General features: G+C 41.2%; 1 protein-coding gene across 5 annotated transcripts in view; it reads left to right on the forward strand.

The window, feature by feature from the left end:
* The window catches only part of impact (impact RWD domain protein), a 40,441-nt gene that overhangs the window by 3,046 nt on the left and 17,733 nt on the right, over positions 1-19,662 (forward strand). For 3 of the 5 annotated variants that reach the window (XM_029000093.1, XM_029000094.1, XM_029000091.1), the window contains exons 2-7: positions 218-346; positions 456-508; positions 582-644; positions 1,257-1,342; positions 8,688-8,810; positions 9,845-9,939. In XM_029000093.1, coding sequence (XP_028855926.1) covers positions 218-346; positions 456-508; positions 582-644; positions 1,257-1,342; positions 8,688-8,810; positions 9,845-9,939 — 549 coding nt within the window. Of the gene's footprint in view, positions 1-217; positions 347-455; positions 509-581; positions 645-1,256; positions 1,343-8,687; positions 8,811-9,844; positions 9,940-19,662 lie in introns of those variants that run through there. The other 2 variants (XM_029000092.1, XM_029000095.1) reach the window with 2 other exon arrangements.

Raw genomic sequence — 19,662 nt, forward strand, 5'->3', positions numbered from 1 at the left:
CTCAGTTCTCTGAAGTACACCACAGAAATCAGGTCTGAGAGGCAAATAGTGGTAGCTGGGAGTGCATGTTATCGTAAGGATCTATTCCACCCTCTTCAAAATGAGAGAGAGGAAAAAAAAAAAAAGTTGACTGCCCAATTTTCATCTTGAAACCATGTGTGCCTGAAACCCACCAGCTTGGACTCTGCACAGATTTTCATATTTTGTTCTTGTGTAGATTGATGAGATTGAAGCCCTTTCGTCAATATATGGGGATGAGTGGTGTGTGATTGATGAAGCATCTAGGATATTTTGCATCAACATATCAGATGACTCGGAGCGTCCAAAATGGACTGTTAGTTTGCAGGTAAGTGTTTTTTACAGTTGGAAGTAATATCAGCATCTATCAACTTTAACAATATCAACTATAACTATACTTTCATTCTGAAATGTCCCTTCTTTCCATATGGTTTTAGATCATTTTACCCCAAGATTACCCCAGTGCAGCACCACCTATATATCAAATTAAGTTAGTAAAATTACTGTAATCACTGAATGGCTCTTTTACAAAAAGGATTCAGCGTTTTCTGATGCTTTTGCAGTGCCGGCTGGTTAAGGGGTCCTGCTAGAATGGAGCTGTCAAACAGCCTTGAGGAGATTTATGTGTGAGTAATAACGATTTACATTAATTCATTCAGCTCCCTCTCTGATCCCGTGACTTACATGAGGGCTGGGCAGTATAACCGTGTTTAAAGGATATATTTCCAGTAGAGACACAGGATGGGTTATGCTTTTTTTAATGTTTTTTTTTTTTTTTTTAACTTATCTTACACTCCATGTGTAATCCCCCTCAGCCCCCTTTCGCTCCACCTCGCAGCATCTGCACGTAGGCCGTTTTTGCAAATTTACGGTATTTATCAGATGCACTTAACCAGAACGACTTACAGTCAGTAGTAACAGGGACAGCCCCCCTATTGTGGCTCAAAATGTAATTTGTGAAAGCAGAGTAGAATTTTTCCATGAAAATTGAATGGATTTGTACTCTTGACTGAATATCACAATCCTCCTTCAAAAATGCCCTGTTAATTGCAAATTCTTGAAAGATTCGTGGAAAAATTCTACTCTCTGCTTTCACAAATTACATTTTGAGCCACAATAGATTTTTTTTCCTAATCATATTTTTTTCACAATTTCAAAGTGCTTGAACTGTTCTGTGCACTGTGTGTAGTTCGTGTGTAGATGTCAGATGTCTGTAATAATGTCTTTCCTTACTTTAGGGAACATGCCGGAGAGAGCATCCTCTATCTCTGGGTGGAGAAGATACGGGAGCATCTTGTTGAGAGGTCTCTAAACTCATATCCAGGTGCGGTACACACACACACACACACACACACACAATTTATTTCTTAAATAACCCATTATCACATACAGAATGTCTCAATGGGCTTTGACAGGGCCTACCGTTGACACCCCCCACACTTGACCCTTCTGCACACAAAAAAAAACTCCTCACAAAATAAACTCTAGGAGAGAGAAGAAACCTTGGGATGGAGTGGTACAGAGAGCAATTGGTGTCAGTGCAGGTTTTTGATGGTTTGTCCAATAAGAGAAAAAGTCCTACAGTTGTAGAGGTGGAAAAGTCCAAAGTGTAGTATAGAGCCTCTATCGTAGGTACTGGACAGTGCAGAGTAGGTTTTGAGTAGTCATGATGTACATTACGTGTCCATTATAATGATATTGGTCCATTTGAAGATCCCTGCAGCTTTAGCTGTTACGGTGGTGGTGGCTATGGTGACCCTCTGGTTCGTTTCGTGCTAAGTCGTCTCGTTAGCAGTTGCCAGGAACCAGGATTCATCTGTTGGTCTCTTCACTGGAGTCTGCCGGTTGTCTGTGCACTTGATTCAGTGTCTCGGAGAGAACAAACAGAAGCAGAGGCAGATGGTGGCATTGTACAACTAATACTGAAATATGTGGCTATAATGGTACACTAGTGTAATAGTGGCCTGGTACCCTAACAAGGACAGCCTAGCTAAGGTGTCTGTGCTTGACTAGGTCACAGTGTAATTAAGTGGACTTAATAATCGACACTGTGTCTGGGATTTTAACAGAAGGCCCGAGAAAACAGATGTGTTTTCAATATAGATTTAAACACTGAGACCATGTCTGAGTCCCGAACACACGTACACTTGCAGGCAAGTTATGCTCTCGTGCTGTGGCATTATCTGATTTTGGGCTTTTGTGGATATCTGTATGATGTGTCATGATTGTGTATTCTAGACATTATTGGGTAAATGTTCATTCTTTTAGAAGAGAATGAGACATACAATGTCAGAATGGTTTTGGTATTTATTTTGGTATTTTTCACCGGAAATGAAGAAGAAAGTTTTTGATATTGTGTCAAGGACAGCTACAGTGTCACTCTTGCTTAAAATGTTTGTCACTATGAATAGTTAATTGAGTAGAAGACCAACGGATCATCAAATAGCATAGTAAAAGGTGATATTTTATGATCAGCTGCTGTGTTCAGGTGACCAATGGTACCAAAACATCCTCCGACAGCACCTTCTCCCAACCATCCAAGAACAGTTTGGTGAATAACAATGACTTTTCCAGCATGATGGAGTACCGTGTTATAAGGAACGGTGCAATAGTGATCAGGATTCGAACCGGCAACCTTCTGGTTACGAGGCCGCTTCCTTACCAGCTAGGCCACCACTGCCCCTATTATACTTCAATACAACACAGAAACAACTGACAAAAAGACCCACTGAAGATCCAGAACACTGAAGCAGCAAACTTTGTGAACGCTAGTATTTTTGTCACCTCAAAACCTTTGGCCACGACTGAAATTTACCAGGAGATTATTTGGCCTGTGCATTTAGCTGGATTAATGAGTGAAATGAGTTTTGCATGCAGCGATGTTGAAAAGGCAGTTCGACCCTGGTTCTCAACACCAGCACTTCCAGATCAAAATGGTTTGCAAGGAAGATCCATTTTTTTTCTGACAGACTGCAAAATTGGAAACCCCACTTTCCCAATTTTTATGATATTGCATTCCGCCTGTAATCTAGCATGATGGTGGCAGTTTGGCGGCGTGTATCTCAAGCATAAAACAAGCTGGGAGAACGATGAAGACTGCGGAGCCAGATTCATGAAATTTAAAGATACAGTGTCTACAGAGCTGGACCAGAGGGAAAGAAGAGAAATATGGTGCTGGCGCTTCTATAAAATACAGTGCCAAAATGACTCTTGTTTAGCCCACATCTAACAGCCATGTCTGGCTGATGCTGGAGACCAAAAAAAAAAAATGGAAAAAGCACTACTTAAGGAAATTATAATTTTTCTGCATTATTTTATGAATTCGTTTTTTTGCACAATAACACCTGTTTCACTTCAACAAACAGCAACATATATTGTAAATATTTTCATTTATTATCTTTTCTGATGTGCCTTTTCAGGATGTGCACTAGATGGCGATATAGGTAACAATCACTGAGTGACAAATGACATCGTTCGAACTGTACTGATTGACTTGTCCACCTTCCAATCACTACACAACAATCACACTACTCCAAAGCAAGAAGTTCTGTTCTGTTTCGACTTTTACAGTACAGTTAGTTATAGTAATATACAGTAACTAACTTTTATTAGTTACTGCATATTAATAACCTTTGAGTTGTGTCCCTCTGCCTAGGATGTAAATGTCATTTAAAAAAAAAAAGAGATTGCAGTTGATCAGTAAGGTTCAGTAACTGATCAACTGCATATCACACGTCTGCCTGTAATTTAAAATCATAATGCACAGATGGAAACGTTGCCATGCTTAGTGGTCAAAACCGTTGCGATCTCTCTCGCTCCCAGCCGTCCAATTATCTCTGCACAAATCAGCAGTTCTAATACATCGTCAAACCTTTTCTGTCTTCTTCTCCTTCCTCTCCTTTTGAATGTAATGGTAGTCCGCATGCTCACTGCATTATGAACAAAGTCCTTTGATCTAGGCGGCTTTTTAACGTGAAATTGTTTGCAAAGCAAGCTGTGGAAATGGAGGTGGGCGGAACTACAGCCCCTTTATTCTTTCCATTGGGTGTCAGTCAGCTGAAGAAGGCACCAAAGCAGGATTTAATCACTGCCCGGAAAAAGTGCTCTTAACGGAGGCTAAAATATTGCATTATATTAATGACGCCTCCAAAAGTGACCTGAATGTTTATAGCAGTGGCTGTTAATTTGCCAGCGAGTTTTTCTTTGAGGAAAAAGCCCTTTTTAATATGACGCCTTGGTCCATAGGGCTAATGTTTCATTAGTTTCATTACCTTTTATTAGTATGGGAAAAAGGCTCGCTTGTCCTGTAAATGTTGTGTGCAAAAGGCATTGTGTCCATATCAGTTTTTCTTTTTATTTGTGGCCCTATTGTGTAGTTTAATCTGCGTCCACCAACACACTGGCTAATGCGCTGTACAGTGAATGAGATGCTCTCAGGAAAATACTTAGGTTTCATAGGGAAATGGAGGTGAAAAAAAAAAAACAAAACCTAAACTAAAACTATAGTTCATAATACAGCAAAGTCAATTAGAATTAAGATAAGAAAAAAACATAAAGTGTCATAGAGGTAGAATATGATGATAAAGAAAGTACAGACCAGAAAATGATCAATTACAGTGACCGTGCTATCAGAATTTGCCGGAACCTTTTGGTGCGTGTGCACATTGTTGTGACGCTTACCACAAGAAAGAAAGGGAAAAAATGTCAGTGCTGCGTGACTACAGTCTGTCATCATCTCTCTGGGACGTCTCTGGGGTTGCTGAGGGGTGGTCTGCTGATTATCTTCTGTATGCTGTGCAGCCACCACGCCAGGATGCGATAAACCCTTTGAGGACGGATGCCTGCAGGAGCTGCAGGAACTGGCCGGGAGTATGGGCAGCATTGGGAGCGTCGGGACTTTCCTTAGATGCCTGGGAAGTGAAGGCGTAGGAGGGACTTAAATAACTGATTAAAAACAGGGTTTTGGAAGGACAGGTTTAAAAAAAAAAAACAATAATTGCAGAGACTGTGACACAAATAACTCTCTGATGAGAAAAGACAGCCGTTTAGGAATTGTTAATGAAAGGAATAATTACTATTCACCCCTTCCCCACCAACTGACTTGTGAGCTGTCATATTGCTTGAACACAGCAGTGGGTTCATTTGACAGTGGCGAGATGGATATTCAATTAGCATTTGAGAAAGAAGGTGAGTCTTAATGTCTTCCATAATTATCCTATTAAAATGATTTAATTACATAAAAGCATAACGATGAGGGCAAACGGGAGCTAAGTGATGCAGAATTAAACTAGATGGTCATAGCTATACATGTTACATACGGCTCAACTTTCTCATTACCGTCATTGTAATACTCTGGAATGGCTTCCCCTGACTGCTGCATGACCTTGTTGATTGCAAGGACAAAGCCTTGCAAATCCTCCAAAGATGCAATACGAGCCTCTAAATATCCTGTGTGCAGTGCGCCCCACCCCACGGCTGGCTGCAGTTCTTTGGGGGATTATGGGATGTAAGGGCACAGTGTGGTTGAATGGCAGCCAGGTAGATGCGATGCCTGTGCCTTGAAACATGACAAGTTCGGCTGAGTTTTGGTGGGTGTTTTGTTCAGCTTGCTGGAGAAATCCTAGGCGCTCAGCTTGGATGGCAGCAGGCGCAGACTGCAGATGCCGTGATGTGCTGGCCCCCATCGCAGTTCCCAGGCCACAGCAGTGTTTAGGGTTGGACAAATAATTCATGTATTTTGACGCTAATGACACATCAACGATACATACCAACAAAATAATCCATGAAGACACCAATATTTGTCCAAACCTAGAAGTGTCATTTACAGAAATGTTACAAAAATGTTCAATCAAAATGCTGGTCATGTATTTGCCTGTTTGGTTTAAAAATATAGTGCATTATCCTCCAGGACAATGGTGGCCTAGCAGGAAGCAGACCCGTAATCAGTTCAAATCCAGAACCATCCACACACACTGCTCCTTGGGCTGCCCACTGCTCACCAAGGGTGATGGTTAAAAGCATTTACATTTAAATGTACAACATTTACCAGACCTTTACAGACATTTACTACTGAATTACAATCAGTAGGTACAGGGACAGTCCCCCTGGAGACACTCAGGGCAAAGTGTCTTGCTCAGGGACACAATGGTAGTAAGTGGGATTTGAACCTGGGTCTTCTGGTTCATAGGCGAGTGTGTTACCCGCTAGGCTACTACGACACATTTCACTGTGTGCACCATGTGCTGTGCTGCAGTGTTTCACCATGACAATCACTTCACTGAGACCGTGTGCCCTTATATGGTGACATTTTGGCTTTCCCTTTGCTATAATAGTTTGCTATATTTACTGTGGTTAATAGTAGGGACGTTTTACTTTGCCCTCTAGTGATCAGAAAAGCACCACAGACAAAATGTAAAGAAAACAAGAAGGCGGCAATATCGGCAGCATTCTAATGTACTATTGTGGTTGAGGTTGAAATTTTGCTTTAGAAATTTCTTTTTGAATTCATTTAAAAAAAAAAAAATAATAATAATATAAGATTGGGACCCTTTTAGTAATAGTATAGTTACAGAACCATGATTTTACTGTGTTCTATTTTAAAATAAGTCCCGACCTCATGCATAAAGATATACATTTTTGAGGAAACTATATATATTTTTTATGATTTCCTAAACTGTTAAAATGGAAGAGGGAGGATACGGTGGTGTTTTTTGTAAAAACATCATTACATTTTGTGTTTTGGGTGACAAATACTGACACACCAACAAAAAGTGCTGGGTCCAGTCTCTTCAAGACACAGATAACTAGCAAGCAGTCCTTTCTTGTTTGTGTCTTTTCATTGTAAGTCCTGCAAAGATCACATGCCGCCTCTCTTACAGAGCCGTGAAAACAAGGCCCTTGGTGTGCCTTTCTTGCGCAGTGTTATGAAATTTTGAAATGCTAAATTCCAGTCCATAAGGCTGCGATATAATCTCGGCTACACCCACACCACAATTTTGAATGCTTGCTGCATGATTATATAGATAGGATCTGATAAATAATGATAACATGGCCGTGGTCACAGTAAATTCTGCAGAGGGCAGAATTTGTTGTGATGAAATTCACCAGAGGCTTTTTAAAACGGGGTTGTGTTTTCCCGATGTGATGGGCTTTGAGAGCATCCAGCAGTAGTTTCTGTTTTTCCCCAGAGGGCTTGGCTGTAAGACTTTTTCTCCTCTTCAAAGAGTGGTGTCATCTAACATTTCGGGTTGTCACAAAAACCACAATAGTTTGTATGGGGTAGCCTGACGTTCAGACTAATACAGTTGATGGAATGGTCAAGTGAAAGGTACCAGGGTGCCAGCTTTTGCAATTAATACAAAGTCAAAAGAAACCATTTTCCCTCCCGAAACACAAACACGGGTCTACACATCTCCATTGTGCAGATGAATGCAAACATTGCTGTTGATTCCACATTAATTATGATAATGATATTCATGTGTCGTGTTGTAGGGCGCACGCCTGTCAGAAGGATCAAAAGGGGTCACCGAGCCGAAGTCATGAATATTTCAGGGAGAGCTTTCAGGTGGCACCCGAGTTGAGCTCAAGTCAGCCATTGTTGCCAGTCTAGCTGCACCAGCCAGATCCTGACATGTTGTAATTTAAACGCTGTTTCCTGTTTTCTCTCCAATAAAGGCCGGCACCAGTGTATGTGTATGTGTATGTGTATGTGTATGTGGTGTGTGGGCTTATCATCCCACTGCCAGTACGCCCACACATCACATACACACAGTTTTCACACGCTGACATACCACTACCCGCGCTTGGCGAACACACACACACACACACACACTCTCACACTCACGGCCGCTGTCCCTTTTTGCCTCATTAAACCTGCGAAGAGCATTTGGGCTATAATTTAAGACACTTATATTTCTGCGGAGGCCCTCTTTGGTCTTCACGACCTAATGCATTTCATATACAAAGATCAAACAGCCCTCAATCTTTGCTGATGCTTTTTAACCATATCATCCTAAAGCGTTCCAACGCATCCTTAATTCCTGCATGTTTCTTTTTTTTTTTTTTTTTTTTTGTGCATGTGTGTGATATAACCGAGACACTGCCATTTTGTAGGCAGTGCTACGGAGAAAGCTGCCTGTCTTCAGTGCAAAACAACCCTTTTCAGCCTTCTCTCCTTTAGCTGAATTAAAGGTTATTTCTTTAAGGTCAGGGCACAGTGATTTACTAGAGAACACTTCAAGCAAAATGTAATCAAACAAAAACGCACAGCTACTTAGTTGCAGCACTGAAATGTGAATAAATCTGCACTTATTAAAGCGCTGTGGACCAAGCAACTTTCTGAATGAATAGAAGTCCAACAAATAAGACGTCATTCACAGGGCTTGAAGACCTGGGCACGGCTTTGGGTACGATGGCTGGCGGTGGCGTTTAATTTAAAGGCTATAACTCATATTATCTCCACTCCCTTGGTGTCTCCAGGTGCTGTTTCTCTCCCTGTCAGACCCCATATGTGCAAACTCAGGACGACAGGAGAAAGGGTTCCTTTCATTTGAAATTGTCTGGTGGAGGGGTGTTGAAATCATTTCACTTTGTTGACAAATCTCTTTGTGATTGGCAAAGTGTTGATAGGTGGTTCTGAATGTGTGTGGGTGTGCGTGTGTGTCCCCAAGCAGAAGGACCCGAGGAAAGGAAGACAGTGATGACTGAGGAAGAAGACGACGGGGACGCCTTTTTAGACTACAGCACGCTGAAGAACACACAGAACACTTACCTGTTTACCGATCGCCAGGGGGGTACGTTCAGTAAACATGATCCCCGGATGGCAGTCAAAAGTGTCCTTCCACGTGCTTTTAAATGAAAATGGACATGTAATATATAGGCTATTAATAGGCAGTACAACATTTTTGCAAACTAAAAGTTAATTCTGAGGAAACATATTAAAAGCAAAAAAATGATTTGACAGGAGTGTTAAAGGAGCATGAAGGATGAGGCGTTAAACAGACTATCTGCTCAATGAATCGCATTTTAATCAAATCAGTCACTGTACTGTGCATGAGAGTCTCAAATTATTTCTGTCCATTTTTATGTAATGGACATAATGTACCATTTTTAAACGTATCCCGCAGAATCCCGAAATGAGGTGAGGCTAAAGAGATCTGTCACCATTCGGACGTTTCTGTCATTTTGTACACCCTAAAGTGACATCTCATCTGTCGACTGTGCCAAGAAGCCTAAACCCTAAAGCCATGTGGAGGAAGACTCTATTATTAGACGCCAATATTTTGGCACCAGTGCTAAGCACTGTGGCTGGCATAAGCCTGTGCAGCTGCACACTGTGCGTTATCCTTACCAAGCACAGTGATGATGGGAGTGTAAAGCTCTGGATATGTCATTTCATGGCCATATTGTGGAAATTGAAGAGAAACCGAGTGAGATATTGACATATTTTGGCCAAGGCCTGACTTATATTGCCATATTCCTATCAAGCGTGATGCAGAAGCTAGAGTGATGATTTGAAATTCCCAAGCCTCTGGGACTTATGTTTGGTGAAGTCTGATGGGAAGAAAAATAACAAAAATGCAATTCAATTAAGTTCATTTATAAACCATGACTGCAGGGCACGTTGTTTACAACAGGTTTGAATGCCTTTGGTTTTACATTACTTAATTTGGGTAAAATCAGATTAACATTTCAATTGAAATAGTTTTGTTTTGAGGGGATACTTTCTAGAGTGCAGAAGAAAACAGCTTGCGGGTCTGGTTAGCCATGGTATAGCAAAAGTCTAACACCTATTTTGTGCTTGTGTGTGTGTTTAATATGAGTTCAGATGAAGAACTGCCTGAAATTAGACATGGCGAGACCATTACAGACAGACGGAGCACTTTCCAACCTCACCTGGCCAGAGTGATAACCCCAAAACAGGTACGGTACCCTGTCTTATCAGAGCGCAAACTGACAAAACGTCGACAAAATTTGTCTGCCTGGAGATTAGCTACCCCTCCGTTTCACCAACCAGTGTCATGAGTAAAAATATTAAAACTTGACTCCATTGATATGATAGTGGTCTATTAAAATAAACCAAAAACAGACCAGTTACATGGAACTGTGTACATAATTCCTAAATCTGGAATCAGGCATGTTCTATTAGGTGCTATTGGTTAGGAGATGGTGGCCATGCAGGTGGAACCTGTCTTACTAGGGCAGTATCATCACGCAGAGATCTAAAGATGTGGTTGCCTGTGAGGGATTAAAAAAGATCTCCAAAGGATTTGAAATAAATCATCTCTGAAGTTGCATACATTTAAAAATGACTGACAAATTCAAGCAGAGAGTAGATCTTTTGAAGTTTCCAAGAACCCTGAAGTTTTATCACAGGAAATGATATCACAGGATGACTCTTATGAGAAAAACCTCATACTATCATACTAACTGTGAAACATGTTATCTTCAATCTCTCAGAGACTGGGCAGAAAGAAGAAATAGCATTTTGGGGATGTCCTAGACAAAGCAATGTTTTGGAACCGCCTTGAAATATTTTTGGGGATGACTTTTTTTTATATATCACAATTTATATTGTGTATGTGAGTGGTTTCAGCACCAGTCAGAGACCCATTGAAAAATCCCTACGATAAGCTGTTTCTGTGAAGGGCACAATAGCTTTTTCACATGTGTGACCTTCAGGTGAATTTACATTGTGAATTAGATACATTTAGGGGTAAAAACATGGTTGAACAATAAGTAGTTAAGTAGTTTACATTCTAAATTGTCCCTGTTTTGAAATAGCTTTCAAAAGTGAAAAAGTGAAAGTAAAGTGATTATCATTGTGAATCACAGCACACGGTGACACAACAAAATGTGTCCTCTGCTTTTAACCTTGGTGAGAAGTGGGCAGCAATGACGGCTTGGGATTCGAACCCGGCAACCCGCTAAGCCACCACTGCCCTCAGATTAAAAAAAACATGGCAAAAATAAGACTGAAAGTGTAACACACAACTCTTAGTTCTCTAGCGTCACTATTTTTGTCACGCCCCCACACACTCGGTGACAAGGAAACAAATGCCTCAAAGTCACAAACAGTGCTGAGTGACTTATCTGAAATGGCGCCAGGGGACGAGTCACTCGTGCACCTGGCCCCTTGTCCTCCAAGATGCTTCCCATTCAGTGACTCCGGCAGACATACTCACGTCCTGAAAAGTAACCGTAATAGATTTGTTTGGAGAAGGAGCCGGCGGATGTGTAGCAGGCACACAGGTGTTCGCAGATTAAAGTCCCCGACGGTGCGCTGAAGGGGCGGGAGGCGCACAGATGATTGTGCACGAGAGCGCCTTGAGAGCATTGAGATAAGTGTTAATGTTTACTCTTACTGACAGGTAAGCGTTCTGGATTAGGCTGCAGGAAGGGGTGCACTGAGATTGATGTAAAAAGTTGCTTTGTCTGCCAGTGAAGGGTGCAGAGACACTCCTGAACAAAATGTTTTGGGAAAGCATTTGCATTTCATATTTCACTTGTAGGTAGAAATGCCAAAAAAAAAAAAAGACGAGTAAAATACAGAGTAGGCAATATATTGAAAATGGCATTTAATCTGAAACAGGCTGTTCATCGGCTCATCGAGTGTTTAAGACCATGGACCCCCCCTCCCACCACCAAAAGAAAAGACCATCCATATGCAGTGCTGTGTTTCACAATGACTTTCAAGAGTGCCGTTATTCTCCTGGATGGAGTCTTTTGTCACAAACTTCGGCGCGATCAACGTTGGAAGCCGTCAGGACCGTCAAGGATATTGTGTCCCCTTTCAAAAAAAAACTTAATTTCACTTTTGAATAAACCCATTTGCCACTAAAGTCCACCTTGCCAAGCGTGACTTTTGAAGATGGCTGTCAGATCCTCTAGCTCAGCACAGGTGAAATTATTTTGGGGTCTTCCACTTGACTTGTCTGTCCCATAACACTCAGGATCTCTCACTCACTCGCTTTCCATAATCACTTTTCAGGGTCACCGCCTCTCAGGGTGGGGAGTCACCTAGGGCGGGCTCATACTCACACGCATACACCATTCACTCATATACTCGCAACTACGGATAATTCGAGTCTCCACGGAGGAAAGCCTTGGCTACGTAGGGAGGGAAGGCAAACTTCTCACACAAGGTCAGAGCCGGGGGAATTTAAAATGGCTGCCTTACCGTGTCCAACCTCGACATCGATGGCGTGTCGTGAAACACTCAACAATCCTCAACAAAAGCCATGTTCAGTCTGACAGTGTGAATGCCTGACAGGACACGAGTTTTGAGCAGATTCTGCCTTTAGTGAAGTGAAAGTGAAGTGAAACACTGCAGCACAGCAGCGAAACGTGTCCTCTGCTTTTAACCCATCCCCTTACTGAGCAGTGGGCAGTCATGAGGGAAGCAGTGTGTGGGGGATGGTACTTTTGTTCAGTGGCATCTTGGGAGCTCGGGATTTGAACCCACAACCTTACGGGTCCGCTAGGCCACCACTGCCCCACTTTACGAGCACACTACTGTAATACTGATGGAAAACCTGTTTGAGTTCAAATGCAGATTTCAGTAAATTGCCTACTGCTCCTTGCAAGCTGGTTCCAATCCACCAGCGCAAAATGTGAGTGTAGACATTTGGAGTGCTTTATTTCACAAAGACTCATTTCGAATGCTCGTGCACATGGCATGGTAAGTATCTTTGGTCAAAATAGGAAATCCACAGTTGGTGGAGAATTGGTGTGACAAATCCAATGAAATACAAACAGAAAATGTCAAAATAAGCGTGAGGGATGAAATGTTATGCAGCCCACAAAACGTGCTTTAGTATGAATTGCTCGTTTGCAGTGAATGAAATAAAAAAAAATGTATGTAAATGATTGAGGCTGTAACTGCAGTGGCTTGTGGAGGGTAATTGTAACATGGAAACAGCTGAAGTCTCCAGAAGACTGATATTGCTTTACATTAACAGGAAATTACTTTATCATAACTATGCTTCTGTGCTTCCAGCTCCCGCTGTGCATCACCTGGTTAAGAATGACAGGGGTAATCCCCTGATTTGAATGAAGTAAATGTTGGAACTCTGGTTTTATTCTGATAAATGCTATTTGAAGCAGTGCAATTAAAGTTACTTCATGTGCATTTCATGTGTACTTCAGTGGTCCTTGAGTTGGTTAAATCTGAGGTTACAATTAGAAGCACATGGTTCCATTCACTGCATGTCAATCAAAACATGCAAATATCTCCCCACTGCTATTTGATATTTGATGACCTATGTTTACATTTATTTATTTAGCAGGCACTTCAATCCAGAGGGACATTCAAAGAGGCTGCACCTCAGAGTGGCTCAGAACATACATATATAAATATATACATAAAGAAGGTGTAGATGTGTCCACTCGAAACTGAAATTATTTTATATTGCACCATATGAGAAGGGACTTGCAATAAATAGGGTAGGAGCTAAACTATTAAACCATCCAAAATTACACATACACTCGATATGGACAGTTTAATTTTTGTGTGCACAATATTAATATTTGTGTGCACATTATTAATAAATATTGCTTATATTACTATTTAAATCATTCTGAGTTAAATATTATACAGTAGCAAAAGGCGGCTATTTTGAAGAAACTAGAATATAAAACATGTTTCAATTATTTCACCTTTTTTTGTTAATTACATAACTCCACATGTGTTCATTCATAGTTTTGATGCCTTCAGTGATAATCTACCAATGTAAATGGTCATGAAAATAAAACCTGTACTGTATATTAATTGTGGCCACTGGCAAGACTAAATCTCCAAACAGGATGATAAGTTATCACCGCAAAATGGCATTATTAATAGCAGTCCTGTCACATTCACAGTTGGTAAAACTGCTCCATCTTTGAACATTTTTGGCTCGGTGAAGTTCATGTTTAATTGAAATTTAATTAATCATTTTACACAAGACTCAGACTTGCGTTGTAAATGAGCGATCAGGTGGTGTATTTTGATTAGAGCGAGAAATGGAAGCTATTACGTTAAATCTGACATGTGGAAACATTTTAACCATAAATGATATTAATGTATAAATGACATAAATCAAAAGAGCTGTGTATATGCGCATATTGGAATAACATGAGTTATTCCATGAGTTTTTGCCGGACCTGAAGGAAGAAATTAGAGATTTTTAATTGTACATAGTGATAGGCAGAGTCAACAGTCCTACACAACCACTTTTTGCCTAATGACTAACCAGTAAGCTTATTCTGCTCTTATTTTCTGACACTGCACAACAGAGACGGTGCCTAACTGCTCACCTACACTACCTCTCAACGCGCAACATTCATCCATTTACATCCAACCAACTCGTTTCCCTTCACATTTGCTTTCCCTGTGAGGCCCCATCAACACATGAATGTTTTTCTCTAAAACTGTAAAAAATTTTATCCGATCTGGTCTTGCGTCCACACAGAGACAGGGCCCCTAACTTTTATTTTCTGAAACAGGTTCCAGAGTGAATTTCTCTGACGTTAAAAGCACTGAAGTGACATAACTCAACAAGGGACGATGTGGGAAGTCGGAAATAGGTGATTCCCACAACATAAAACCAGCACAGATCGAAGATTCCTCTCCCAGTCAATGACGTCACAGATAAGAATATGAAACTCACCTGCGTATGTCTGCAATTGGGCTCAACCCACAGCCAAGACCAACTCTCCAAACAGGATGATAGGTTATCGCCACAAAATTACAATATTAATACCAGCCCTGTCACATTCAATGTTTGTGACACTGCTCCATCTTAAAGATCAAATTTGCCATGTTTCACAAACGATGACATCATACTGTGGTGATTAGAGCTGAACATCATTGCCCGGGTCGGGTTCGGGCATAATTGAATTTGGATTAGTCATTTTACACAGGCTTGGGCTCTCACTTGTGATGCGATCAGGGGATTCATTTAGATTAAAAGGAGAAATTGCGAAAAAAGGATGTTGGTTGCACTGGCAACAAAAGCAAAAACTGTTTGCTCTGCCACCCGTCCTTGACGTATTAGCCCAACCTCCAACTTGACCTATCACCTCAAAGGGGTTACCGAAGCTACCGAAGCATTTGGCCCCTCAATGTAAGACTCTGAAACAGCTTCATCCCACAGGCCATCAGACACCTGAACATTCAGGGACTTTCCACTCTGGAGTGGCTCTACCTGTGTTATATTGAGTAATATTGTCTATCTGTAATATTAGCTATTAATGCACCGTTCCAATTTGCACAGCAGTATTTGCACTATTTTACTTTGCACATTTATTATTCATTTCACTAGTCCCCACACACTGCTCATGGCTGTCCACTGCTCACCAAGGGTGATGGGTTAAATGCAGAGGACAAATTTCACTGTGTGCACCGTGTGCTGTGCTGCTGTGTATCACAGGTGACAATCACTTCACTTCAGCTTGGCCTGCCCCCACCATCATGCTGTATACTGGTTCATCGAGCTCAGGCCAGGTTGGGCGTAACTTTTAAGGCCTGAATACAGCTCTAATGGGGACATCACAATTTCCCTCTATGATTGATGTCATTACACAGTTGGTGCAGGCCGACTGATCATTGTGTGGCACACACATTGTCCTGATGTGGCGTGGTTTCTGGATCATGAAATTGGAGCCCAGTGGCGCTGCCATCTGTCAGTGTCTGTGAGGCATGGCCAAGCTGCACTTTTCATCCTCAGTAACTCCTTCTCGTACATGTCCACATTGGGTCAACTTTCCCAAAGTCAAAAACTAAGGAGTCAGGCGTGGACATCTGCTGGTGCCTCCGTTAACTGTCTGCTAGACGCACCCCTGGTCAGCTGGGTAATCTTTTTTGGGAGGTGTAATCTCTTTATTGATGCCTCAGGGGAAATCGGTTTGTCAACAGAAATATTATGTCCCGTCACAGAACAATGATGCAGAGGGTAACGCGATAACGGTAACGCAATAATATGTTAAAAAAATACATTGACTCACCTCTTATAAATACATTCAGACCCCCTGCTCCAGGCACAGGATCAAGAATACTGTTCCATGCCCCTGGTACACTTTTTCCAAATGACGATATGTACTCCTATGACCATCCAACTATCAATGTTTTTTTTTTTCGTTCAAAATGCACCATCCCTTTCGAAACATCCATTCCTGTCTCTAAAACCCCTCTGTTTAAAATGCTGAGGAGGAACAGCCATGTTAAACATGGCACTTTAGCAACCTTCTTCTCACAGCAGCGTTGCTTCTAAATAAGCGTCGCTGGGCTTGATGTGTAATGTCCTTTTGACTTATGAATATTCATACATCCATCCGTCGTTTTCAGAAACCGTATGTAGTGTGTGGTATGCAGGGGGAAGCTGCCAGAGCCCTTGTCACCAATTGAACCCAGGTCTCCCTGTTTTGAGGCCATGCCCCCGCCCCCTCATGAATATTCACACATAGCAGATTCTAATCACGTAACGCATTGAACATTGCTACATGCAGAGACATTTAACCCCAGATTCCGAAGCAATCCCACCGTGTGTGAAGAAAAGGATGGTCGATTCAGAGTCCATTTTTATCCCCCTGGCCTGTTCCATTCAGGAAAATGGCAGTACATTTTATGCAAAAATTATTCTTAAATACATGCCAAAATAAAAAGCAACAATATCTGTTAATGCTAATGTATACCCATAATGTATATTCTAATCACTCTTCATTCATCATTTCTAAAGTAAATAGTAATACATTCAGACTGAATGAAACAATTCCTCTTAATATCTTGAGGAACAAATGGCGTCTTCATTGCACCTTCCTTAGCATCTCACCAGGTCTTCACTATAAATCTTTTTCATGATCAGAAATGATCGCTTTTCTGTAGCCAACATTTTACCATCCCTTTTTTGTAGGTGTGTATTTCTGTCTGACAACCCAGTAGATGTTGACTTGTCAATGACCTTGCGTTCGGGGGGGGGGCACATTAAGCTGAAATACTTGAGTGAGATGACATTCTGCAAAAAAATGAATAAAAGCAGCGTTTTGGCTGTCAATTTTTTACGTTGTACCTGCTCTTACTTTGATAAGGAAGCCTTTGGCATCGCATGCAGGTGTTAAGCTTTATCTCCACACTTTATCTCTAAAAGCTAGGCAGTGTTCTGCACACCTCAAATCAGTCACGGCCACGAAATAGCTGCAGGAAATTTAAATCAGACCGGCGTGTGTCTGCAACGTGTTTGTCCCAGTCTGAGCAGTGCCAGGGTTGAGCTGGTAGTGGGATTTGGCATATCATTCTACATGAGGGTCACCTGCTGACATCTCCAGTGACTCCGAGAAGGAAAGTGTGTATTTAGCGCCAGGTGGATTATATATTTTACTCTGCTTTTTTTTTATAGGCCTGCTCAAAACCATGCTCAAAAAGGCCAGTGGGGGAAAATTAGGTCAATAAGCTGCATCCAGTTTCCGTGCAGTACAGACTTTTCCTACGGATAATAAAGGTCATTCTGGTCATTCTGGTTCTGGTTGTGCACTTCCTGCAGAATTGCTGCTTGACACCGTTTAGAGAGACACCCTCTAAAATAATCTAGAGTTACAATCCCTCATGTACACTCATGGGAAAAATCACTGGGAATAAACACCAGCAGACAACCTGTTCTTGCTAATTGACTGTGAAGCAAGGTTCCACTCAGCCTGACTACAGAACCTGTTCTGGTTAAAAGGATGCAGGGAGAAATTTTTAAAACATCCCTCCCACTTTATCTGGTCATGGATGTGAAAACCATCAGGTTTTTGATGAGCATTATCACCTTAAATAGAGACATCGTCACATACAGTGGCGTGCTTACAATGTCTACTACCATCACCTGCAGGAACACAATGGAAAATTGCCAAAAAACTTTTGAGTTCAAGTAATCTTTGCCAAGGTTCCAAATATTAATTAAACTGTGCAGGCACGGCTCACAGTCGTCATTTGGGAGGGCTAAGTCATGGCGATTTCAAAGTTAAAGAAATTCTGTCACTCTTCCAACTTGGCTCCTCTAAGCAGCTCCCTAGTGTTTTGAAAAATAAAATAACTGGTGCCCACAACGCAGGAGAAACCAGGAAGAAGATTTAAGTGGCAGTTAAAAGGAAAGGTGGAGGTCATGGAAGGAAAAGAAGACCGTCTCCAGCTATTAGCATTGGGACGACTCAATCAGTCAAGCTTCTGACTGGTGTTGCAACCAGAGAACATTTAATGGGCAATCGATTTGAATATATACCTTGAAATTCTGGACGCAAACATCAGAACATCTAGTTGAACATATCACAGAATTTACAATTATTAGTGCTTTGAAACAGAAAAGAAGAATCTGGTAGAATTATAGAATTTTTCAAGGACGAATTGGCAGAAATCTGCCAAGTAAAAACTTAAAGACTCTTAGCTGACTACAAAGATCATGTACAAGCTGTGATCGTTGCCAAATGGTGTGCAGTACTACTAAATACTGGTCATGTCAGGAGCCAGAACTTTTTTTTAAAACCTGTAACTGATGGAAATAGATGTTATCTTGATTGAGATATTAATGAACTGTGGGGTGATCAGTTTTTGCTAACCAAACCATTCACAGTTGTAGACATTTTAATCCTGGATGCTATTCCTGACTGGAGCAAGCCTGTGTGGAAAGACTGAGAACTGTTCAGGGATATATAGTGTGTAGTCAAGTTACTTTTCTCAGCTATGTATTTATGATAAAATTGCTTACAGTTAAGGATTGGTGGTAGTAGTCTAACACACTCGCCTATGAACAGGAAGACAACAAGATCACAGGTTCAAACCCCACTTACTACCATTGTGTCCCTGAGCAAGACACTTAACCCTGAGTGTCTCCAGGGGGGGACTGTCCCTGTAACTACTAATTGTAAGTCGCTCTGGATAAGGGCATCTCATAAATGCCATAAATGTACATGTTCTGATATAGTATATCACAAAAGATAGTAGTAGATTACAGAACTGCACCAGGATGCCATATTGAGCAGTGCTCCATATTAAGCTGTTTTTGTGAACAAATTAATAAATTCCAGTTCAAGAATTGGGTTCTAATTTTACATTTACACTTTATTGTTATTGTTTCTTGGCAAACGTAAAATTCTCAGAACGGTTTCTCCAGGTATAGTTTATAACACGCATGCACATTCCATGTGCATTTTTCGGAAATTGTTTTTTAGTTTTTGAGAGACAGGACTGGATGTTTCTAACGGGATGATGCATATTGAATTTCGGGATGAAAAGAAGTCTACAGAGTCTTGAAACTCAATGTGTAGAGGAGTGTTCAGAAAGATATTCCCGTTTCATTTAGAGCCTCATATTGAAGCTCTCTCTACCCTCCCCCATATACTGTGTGTGGCTAAGATGGTTTGAATGCTGGGTGGCATATAAATGGATTTCAGAAGTTTAGGAAGGACTTCATCTTGACCGAATAGTTAATATTTCTTGCCACTTAATGTATGCTATCATGTCACCGTGGTCTCTGAAGGGAATTTCAATTAATGCCACTGATGTTAAAAACAGACAGCGTAAAATTGCTCGTCGTTAAGCTGTGATTTATGGGTCCTGCTGCTGTGAATGAAACTGGCCAGCTCATCAGGGTTCTCACATCATTTTTTTTTTTCTTCTTTTCTTCTGTAACC

The sequence above is a fragment of the Denticeps clupeoides genome, chromosome 13 (assembly GCF_900700375.1).
Source record: "Denticeps clupeoides chromosome 13, fDenClu1.1, whole genome shotgun sequence".
Classification (NCBI taxonomy): domain Eukaryota; kingdom Metazoa; phylum Chordata; class Actinopteri; order Clupeiformes; family Denticipitidae; genus Denticeps; species Denticeps clupeoides.